At 44.0% G+C, this 10,362-nt stretch overlaps 2 protein-coding genes across 2 annotated transcripts; both read right to left on the bottom strand.

Moving 5' to 3' along the window:
• Positions 1-2,339: 2,339 nt before the first annotated feature.
• Positions 2,340-2,816, bottom strand: SERLADRAFT_392470 (uncharacterized protein; the record flags this gene model as incomplete). The annotated part of the gene is made up of 1 exon (XM_007319593.1): positions 2,340-2,816. The coding sequence occupies one exon, from the start codon at positions 2,776-2,778 to the stop codon at positions 2,461-2,463; it is 318 nt and encodes a 105-aa protein (XP_007319655.1).
• A 6,408-nt stretch (positions 2,817-9,224) lies between these two features.
• On the bottom strand, positions 9,225-9,968 carry SERLADRAFT_439205 (uncharacterized protein; the record flags this gene model as incomplete). Its single annotated transcript, XM_007319594.1, has 3 exons — positions 9,225-9,581; positions 9,632-9,868; positions 9,924-9,968. The coding sequence occupies 3 exons, from the start codon at positions 9,966-9,968 to the stop codon at positions 9,225-9,227; spliced, it is 639 nt and encodes a 212-aa protein (XP_007319656.1).
• Positions 9,969-10,362: the final 394 nt, after the last annotated feature.

Raw genomic sequence — 10,362 nt, forward strand, 5'->3', positions numbered from 1 at the left:
TGACATGTTGCTGGTTCTTTATAAACTAGGTTTGTATTGGCTGAGCTGCTGATTTTTCAAAGAACTAGCAACGTGTCAGGCACGAACCATCCCAGCTATTTCTCAAAACATTGGTAAAATTTTAGTTAATCTATCACAAAGTATATATTTATAATATTTGAAGTATCCCAGCCAGGTGGCTGAAATTATGCTGTTTGTGTACAAATCATACCTCTCCCGGCTTGGCTGGAACCCTTTCATGCCCGTGGTGAGAGCCATTTGAAAATGCGCTTGTTTTTGAATGAGCTGAGAGGCAAACAAAATTTCTCACGCTATGTCACACCATGTCACGACATTTTGGTATTGTAGATTATCAGTAGATAGTGGTTTTCCTGCCCCCCGAGCCTCCATCATGACCACATCCTCCTCTCAAAAGAAAGCAGCTGCCTTGGCTCTCCTTAAGTCATCTCATGCTCAATGAAGGAAGGCTGCTTCCCTTCAGCCACAGCTGCTGCTGCTGTATCACTGGCTTCAGTATCATTTCTTATTAAATCACCTCAGCATAATTCAATTTTAACTGGTCATGCTTGGGTTAGGGAGCTATTATGTGGACATCCTCGTTGATTCCATAATATGATGGGGCTTCCCAAGCCAGTTTTCTGCAGGCTCTTTCAAGAGCTTGAGGATCATGCAGGCTTTTGTCACTCCAAGCATATCTCAACAGAGGAGCAGCTTGCTATCTTTCTCTAAATGTGTTGCACTGGTGGAACAAATAGGGATATGCAGGAGAGGTTCCAGCATAGTGCTGATACAATTCCAAAGTATGCATGTGTTTATTCTTCAATATCATTCACTGAGTATCAAACCTTGTTACTTATAGGATCTTTCACTATATGCTCAATATGGTGGTTTCTCCTGCCTTTTACCGGAAATACATCAATCTCCCCCCTAATGAGGAGGTCCCTCCTGAAATCTGAGATGAGCCCAAGTTCTATCCCTTCATTAAACAGTGTTGTGGTGCTATAGATGGTAGCCATATTGATGTCTTTGTTCCTGATGATGCTTTTACTGGACAATATCATAATTAGAAGGGTCGACTCTCTCAAAATATCCTTGCTGCTTGCACCTTTGACATGCACTTTCCATATGTCCTGTCTGGCTGGGAGGGCAGTGCTGCTGATAGTCGTGTGTACAACAATGCTCAGAGCAATAGCTGTGTAATTCCTCCAGGTCTATATTATCTTGCGGATGCAGGCTTTCCCTCATGTGCTTCTCTTTTGGTCCCCTACCGTAGAGTACAATACCATTTGAAGGAATGGGGTAGAGCTTCACAAAGGTCTTTATTTCTTTCATTTTGATATCTCAGCTCGTACTTGTTATCTTTCAGGCCCAAAGACTTCAAAGAGCTTTTTAATTTATGTCATGCTTAAGCTCGTAATGTTATTGAGCGCATCTTTGGGGTGGTCAAGAGACGCTTTTGACTAATGGTTGCAGTGTGAGGAATCAATTTTTCTTATTGCATTCCCGTCATGTCGTGGTTAGCAGACTCAATCCCTGTCACTCCTCTTGCCCTTGGACTAGAGATTACAGCAGGTGTTTTATTACTTTTATCCTTTTTCTTCTTATTCTCTATTCACACTCACGTTCTATCATACCTACAACAAAGGAGACTTGTTGTAGACCCTCGAGAAGATATCCAAATGACATAGCAACAATCCAGTGCTATGTTGGGGAATACTTCGGAGGAATATTGATAAACAAAGAAGGTTGTGAGTCAGCGCCTTCTTATGGGCTTACTGATACAGCCAATTGCACATCCCTTATCAATACATTTTCTCATACAATTAGTAAATACAATAGATTGGACCACCTTCTCCTTTTTTCTTATTGGTCAGTTAGCTGGTCAGACCACTTTCTCAGTTCTTCCCTTTCTCGGTCTGACCATAGCCGTTCACTATATAAAGAAGTACATACTCGATGTATTGTTCTCTAGTTCAATATTGGTTTGGATTTGCGCTCATACCGATACTCTTCATCCTCATACCCTGATTCACTGCCTTCCAGCAAGGACTTGACCAGGCATTGTGCTTTGTTATATAGCTTCGTATTAGTTGCCTGACAAAATATTGAACTCACCATCCTTTGAATCCTTTTCCAGAGCCACTCTTTGGAAAACCGTTTCCTTACACCCTGAAAAAGACTGTCGTTGCCACTGCACCGGTCTAAACCTTCATCATCACCTTCTCCACATCTCTATCATCCCTATCCCTCTCCTCACTATTGTCATCAACCCCTCACTATCCACACCACTACACCTATTGTCGTTCAGTCTTCTCAAACTGGACGTCTTATCTACCATCACCACTCTCGTCCAATTCATTGCATTCTTCGCCATCATCAGATATCTACAAACCGGACTCGTCAGCGACATTGTATACTTCCATTGTGTCTACATCCCAACAGCTCTCAGAAGAGTGGGTATCAGACGCGGACCACAGACACCAGAGAGATTTCCTCGCAGCCCTCAACAAACCGCTCCCAGTCCTCCCCGTCCCTACCGAAGCCCGTACTCCAGACGCGGAAGAAATGGTTGAACAGATCACTGAGTTGTATCAAGACTTCTCTGCTTTGTCTTCTCCAATCGATCCGACCGAGGAAATCATCCTCGACATAAACGACGCCCTCGCCCTCACCCAGTCCATTTTTTACCATTCCGCCATCTGTAGGAGAAATTCTCGCAGTCTCGAGGAGGTACTCCAACGTCTCCGACAGAGCACGGAGAGAACTTTTAATCTTCATATCCCTGTGGCATGAACAAATTCCGTTGATCGACTACTTTGAGAGCCTAGTACGCCCGAGTTACGAGAATACTCCGAGGGTTAAGCTTTTGAAGGGAGTAGCCAACGTACAAGAGCGAAACCTACAACTTATTTTGCAGAGCCATATTCCAGACCTCCTCGACCTCTATCGAATTCACCCCTTTTCTTTCCCTGACATACCCAGCCGCCTCCTCCCCTACGACTTCGAACACACCTTGCTTTGCGGCATTGTGTTAAGAAAGAGGCCTCACAAAGAACCCACCTACGATATCCCGTCCTCATTTTTTACATCCGACTACTACAACACCTACTCCGCCTCTCCTGTCAGTTACCAACCTATCCAATACTTCTGCATCGGCAATCATCTGGACCACCTTTCCATTGTCCAATATCTGACACGACTTCGCCAAACTCTCTACCTCCCCAAAATCCAAGATCTTGACGCATTCGGACCACGGTTTGGTCTTCAACACAGCACTTCTATCGTAATTGTCACGCCCTCTACCAAAGATCATATTCAACGAGTTGTTGCTGCGTTAGCACAATTTGATCAGCTCATTGCAACCGCTCAGAGGAAATCCCGTGACGGAGAAGATTACACGACCAAAATTGACGATATCTGATACGTTTCAGAATATGTCGACGAATATTATTGGATCTTAGAAATCCTCACACCATTTGTCGTCAACCAACAATCTGATCATCCCGAACGTTTCATTGTTACCGTTGTCGATGATGAGAACTGCTGTTAGAAAACCACACACAAAACAAACTAACACACAATCCTCCCAGATTCCACGGAACTTGTTTATGGGCTTTGCCTCCTAGAACAGTGGAGTGGTCTGGTTGTTCGTGGGGTGGTACGTATAAAGATCCTTCAAAGTAAAACCCAGAGGTGTATGAGTGTGGGTTTTGAGGAGGAGGGATAGTTGAATTTATAGGAAGATAGGTGCTTTGTGGCGAGTATAGACGAGCACTACCTTGCTAATCGTAGCACAAGGTAGGTTTGAGAACAACGAGGATGACGAGGTGACGAGGTTCCCAGTGATAGCAGGCTCCTGACGCACAAACTGTAGTGCTCAGAAGGACTCTAATCAAAGGGGATGACAATCACTTTCAAAAGTGATGAGTGACGATGACAGCAGTTAACAGTGGTAGAAGTGGTAAGTGTTGTGACCACACTGGGTCACAAGTAGCAGAGTAGTGAACTTGAGAGTAGAGAAGAAGTCTGGATTGGAGTTCTTGTTTTTTTTACAAGGTAAAATACAGGGGTTTATATAGTGAAAGAAATGTAGGCTATGCACAGTATAGCTGTGCAAAAAGAATGAGAAAGAACATGAAGGAAGGAATGTATGCTGACGAATCCTGCATAGGTAGTACAGGATAAGATTGTCAAAAAAGGAAAAGAAAGAGATAGAACAATGAATGCTGTGAGTAATGTCACAGGTTTGTACAGCCATAAAGTAAAGTCCAATAGCAAAAAGAGAGCAGGAAAATCATGATGTCATGAGAAGATGCAGTAAAAAAAGGGCAAGGCAAAACACTATCAGTATCAACACAGTTCCTTTATTGTCAGTTAGGCATTCTAAAAAAATATGTGTCCATAAAAATGATATGTTCTGCTGAAGAAAAAGAAACTGGAGCCACCAGTCCACCACCTAGTCCAAATCCGACAGTTCCATGGCCTTACCAATGGACTGGTTGTGTTGGACCACCTGATCAAACAAGGGAGGGAGAGGAGTAGTTCCAATTTGGAACAAGTGAGTCCCAGGGAGCGTGTGGTAGGTGTAGCTGTAGCGAAGACGATGGACAAATGATAAGTGTACCCAAGTGAATGGGACAGCGATGAACATGGGCGACGCAAGGGGATGAACCTTCTCCAGCTCAAAAACTACCCACCCACGCTCCAACCAGGCAAGACGAGCGACCGATGTTTTGATAGTATATGATGGCAGATCGACGTCATGAAGATGGACCTGTTGCCCTATTTGGACCAGCCGCCGGGGCTTTGCTGATATCAGCAGTGGCACGTGGTAGTCAACGGATCGGCGACGGAAGCGGATAGGAAGTGGTGACATCAGAAATGGCGGGGGTGCAAATAAAATGAGGAGGAGGAGGGTGGAGGTGACGGAAAAGTGGATTAGAATGGGGATCCAGAAACGACCGTCAGGTGAGAATAAAAAGGAGAGGAAGGGGCCCATGGTGGGGCTAGGCAAAGGAAGGGGAGTAAGGGAAACGACAAAAGCGAGGGCGCAATGCAATGTGTAGCCAGTGGCGACGCGAAAATTTGCCGAAATGCCAAAACGCGGAAAGTACCGGATGGAAAAGCAAAGGTGAGCGTGACTGGATTGCCTAATAGAGGTGGTGCTGATCAGCCACAAGTTCAAAAAGGGCAATATTAATTACTATTCCCTGTGGCACTGTGCCTGTGTGGCGCAAAGGCGAGTCTTTTGAATATTCGCTTCATTATTGACACCTGTCCATGCTACCAATCAACTTTGGTGCATGACAACGTACCCTCTTAGCCGAGACGAACAACACCATCTAGACAAATTCCTTAACGAAAACTTAACAAGTGGACGGATTCGAGTGTCTAAATCACCCTACGCATCACTATTCTTCTTTATCAAAAAGAAAGATGGTTCACTACGCCCTGTCCAAGACTATCGCAAGCTGAATGAGCTCACCATAAAGAATCGCTACACCCTCCCCCTCATATCTGAACTCATCGATAAACTCAAAGGTGCCAACTACTTCACAAAACTAGACGTACAATGGGGATACAACAATGTCCGAATCCAAGAAGGAGACAAACACAAAGCCGCTTTCAGGACCAATTGCGGCCTGTTTGAACCCCTTGTTATGTTTTTTGGACTTACCAACTCGCCAGCGACCTTCCAGACCACCAGACCATGATGGACCACCTCCTAAAAGAACTAATCACGGAAGGAAAAGTTATTGTATATTTAGACGATATCATGATCTTCACAGAAACACTTGAGGAACATCGCCAGATAGTCACCAAAGTCCTCCGTATCCTGCAACAAAACCAGTTGTATCTTAAACCGGAAAAATGCGAATTCAAGAAACAAGAAGTCGAGTACTTAGGCATGATCATCTCCAAAGACACTATCCGTATGGATCCGTTAAAAGCCGCAGCGGTCGCTGACTGGCCTGCACCAAAGAATAAAAGAGAACTCCAATCATTCTTAGGGTTCTCCAACTTCTATCGATGATTTGTCAAAGACTACGGACGAATTGCAAAACCACTCACTGTGCTCACCGGAAAAGTTGACTGGACCTGGAAAGACGAACAAGAGACATCCTTTGAAACATTGAAGAAAACACTTACTACTGCTCCCACCCTCGCTATACCAAACGATGACGACCCGTTCAAACTAGAAACCGACGCCTCTGACTTTGCTGTAGGAGCCGTCCTATCCCAGAAACAAAATGATAAATTCAGACCCATAGCATTCCTCTCGAAAGCTCTTACCCCTGCAGAACGGAACTATGAAATTTACGATAAAGAGATGCTCGCAGTCATGACGGCACTAGATGAATGGCGACATCACCTTGTAGGATCGAAACACCCCTTCACTATCTTCACAGATCACCAAAACCTCCTTTACTTCCGTCAGCCTCAGAAATACAATCAACGCCAAGCTCGATGGTCGTCTCAGCTTGCAGATTATAATTTCAAAATGGAACACGTCAAAGGAAATCAAAATACAAAGGCTGACCTGTTAAGCAGACGGATCGATCATCCTAAAGGCACAAACGATAACGAGAATCAGACACTTCTCCCAGACGTACATTTTGAAGTACTTGACACCAACGAAGGATACCTACCAGATATACGTCGAAGCTTCCAGAAACAAGACGACGTAGTAAAAAGGAACTTGAAAGAGAAGCCGGATACCTGGAAGATGAAGGATAGGATTGTCTGGATCAAGAGAGAATCCGCAACGAGTTCCTACCTGATCCCATTAGCTGACCGCGTATACGTTCCCCGAAACTACGAATTACGGGCGCGAATATTAAAAGATCATCACGACGAATTTCTGGCTGGACACCCAGGAGAAAGAACAATGTTTGAATGAGTAAACCGAGAGCTCTGGTGGCCGAGTCTTTGTACAGATATCAGACAATATGTGCGAGGGTGCGAGAGTTGCCAATGCACCAAGGCACGTCGGACAAAGCCTAACGCCCCTCTACACCTGAACCCGATACCAGATCGGCCTTGGCAGATTATCACCACCGATCTCATAGGCGCATTACCGGAGTCCAAGGGCTATACCGCCGTTCAGGTCTTTGTTGACAGATTCAGCAAAATGGCCCATTTTGTCCCTACTTTCGTCACCCTCAACTCTGCTGGTTACGCACGTCAACTCCGGGACAATGTAATACGACTCCACGGAATCCCTGAAAAGATCATCTAGGATCGGGGTCCTCAATTCATGTCTCGATTTACAAAAGACATTTACGATTTAATGGGGATAACACCAGGCCTCTCTACAGGCTACCACCCTCAAACAGACGGACAGTCCGAGCGGATCAACCAGGATCTAGAGCACTACCTTCGCGTTTTTGTAAATCATCAACAAAATGATTGGGCAGACTGGCTTTCCATCGCTGAGTTTACATACAACAACCATCTCCACACCGCAACAAATCAAACACCTTTCTTTTTGAACTACGGACTACACCCAAGAACGAATATCACCACCACACTGTCCCCTCAATCCGCTTCTGCGGCGGAATTTGGGGAACAGATGAAAAAACTCCACGACATCACGAAATCTTCCCTTCTTTTAGCAAACGATAATCTAAGAAAATATTACGACCATAAGAAATCCCCCTCCCGGGAATATCAAGTTGGCAATAAAGTCTGGTTAGAAGGACATAACATCACAACGGATAGACCAATGAAGAAATTAGACGATAAACGCTTCGGGCCTTTCAAAGTCACCCAAAAGGTCGGACCCTCAGCCTATCAACTCGACATCCCTAGGAGCTGGAAGTCCATTCATCCCGTATTTAACGAAGCCATCCTCTCACCATACCATGCTCCCCAAATTCCTCAATCAACCAATTTCCTCACAACCACCACCCAAGATCGTGGAAGGAATAGACGAATACGAAGTAGAGAGTATAATCGCGTCCAGACCAACTAAACTGAAAGGTAGTAAACTCGACTACCTAATTCACTGGCATGGTTATCCAGTCTCCGAACGCACTTGGGAACCTGACACCAATCTTACACATGTCTCTAATTTACTCGCCGCTTTCCACAAAACGAATCCCGCCGCCCCTCGCATCATTACCGCTTCTCTTCATTTCCGTCCTTACGAAAACTACACCGCCACTTCTAAATCTCCGATGCTTTTTGATTGGATTACCAACAAGTTCCAGAGTGCCGCATCCGGACTCATGAGGACACGAGTCTTATAAAAGGGGAGCTAATGTGAGGAATCGATTTTTCTTATTGCATTCCCGTCATGTCGTGGTTAGCAGACTCAATCCCTGTCACTCCTCTTGCCCTTGGACTAGAGATTACAGCAGGTGTTTTATTACTTTTATCCTTTTTCTTCTTATTCTCTATTCACACTCACGTTCTATCATACCTACAACGAAGGAGACTTGTTGTAGACCCTCGAGAAGATATCCAAATGACATAGCAACGATCCAGTGCTATGTCGGGGAATACTTCGGAGGAATATTGATAAACGAAGAAGGTTGTGAGTCAGCGCCTTCTTATGGGCTTACTGATACAGCCAATTGCACATCCCTTATCAATACATTTTCTCATACAATTAGTAAATACAATAGATTGGACCACCTTCTCCTTTTTTCTTATTGGTTAGTTAGCTAGTCAGACCACTTTCTCAGTTCTTCCCTTTCTCGGTCTGACCATAGCCGTTCACTATATAAAGAAGTACATACTCGATGTATTGTTCTCTAGTTCAATATTAGTTTGGATTTGCGCTCATACCGATACTCTTCATCCTCATACCCTGATTCACCGCCTTCCAGCAAGGACTTGACCAGGCATTGTGCTTTGTTATATAGCTTCGTATTAGTTGCCTGACATGCAGCTCCAAAGTATGCTTTGGAGGTACAAGCAAAGCTTGTTCCTGCACTTTGCGTTCTTCACAACTGCATACGAGTTCATGATCCTGATGACAGTAACAATGAAGAAGGGGACAGCATAGGTGGTGGACAGAATAGTCCAACTATGCGGCAGGATCAAAGGGATCATAGTCATGTCATCACACCTTAGGAAAAGGAGAGGGCAGTACTTAAACGTGATATAATTGCAAAGGCAATGTGGGAACAGTATATCACATATACTCAAACTGGAAACTAGTAATAGTAAAGCTATTTTAACTACATGCTATCAATCTCAAGGTGGATGTAGTTGGATCAAAGGACATCATCAGAGATAGCAGAATATGCATCAGCAATGGCAATATTCTTGGTGAATAGTGCAATTGCTTGTGTGCACTCAGCAGTGGCCAATGCATCATCAACACAAACAGCCTTGATTGCAGCGATTCTCCTCTTGGGTGTGCTGGGGACATCACCAATAAGCTGGGAAATACTAGGGTCAGGATGACTGAGCGATGAAGCCACAGCACTAAGTGCATCTGCAATTCCAAGAATAAGGATGGCAGAAGGTCCTGTCACCTTGGTATGAAGGCACGTTGATGCAGATGCAGGAGTGGGTGATCCAGAAGCTGCACATTTGCATTTTGAGCTCTGAGACACTTCAATAGAATCCTAGAAGAGTGAATAGTGAGGTAAAGTCAACATCAAGCCATATCACATACCTGAGACTTTTCTTCCCCATCCAAGTCTAAATCACTCTCTGGATGACCATCCACTGTGTCCACATCATCTTGATCTACTTGCTCCTTGTAAGGATGAGGCAAAGGCAAAGAAGGCTCATCAATCTCTGGGATATGAAAAGCACCCTCACCAGTGGCATAGTGTCCGTCAATGAGTTCAATTATATCATTGTAGAGCAGAAAAGGGTTTGTACGCCATGGCTTTGCTCCTGGATGGGACTGAGACAGATTTAATTGAGTATATCCCATACTAAATTATTGACTCTACACTTACTGCAATATAGTTATCCCACACATCTTCTAATATGTCATATGTCATGTGCTATTCCGCTTTTTATGTTATTTTCACAGTGATATCCTCACATATTTTGGCAGACATGGTAGAAGTATGTGGAACCAGAATTATGATGTTAAAACTGTTCTGATATGATCATGTGTCAATCAGCAGGTGCTACATATCCCTCTAAAGCTTCTAGGACATTTGTATGTTTAATTCTAGATTAAATATTATTTTATGCTCAATTGCAAGGATACTGCAAGATCCTCTTGACATACCATGTTAATTATGGTGTCAAATCAATCCTATTTGTCCTTGTGAACATTTTTCATCACTAAGACAAACCTCCATAAGGTAACTCTCCCTCAGAAATTGAAAAAACAAACATATATTTATATGTCAAAAACACATAACATTGGATTATACTATTTATCCC

The sequence above is a fragment of the Serpula lacrymans genome (assembly GCF_000218685.1).
Source record: "Serpula lacrymans var. lacrymans S7.9 unplaced genomic scaffold SERLAscaffold_8, whole genome shotgun sequence".
In the NCBI taxonomy this organism is placed as follows: domain Eukaryota; kingdom Fungi; phylum Basidiomycota; class Agaricomycetes; order Boletales; family Serpulaceae; genus Serpula; species Serpula lacrymans.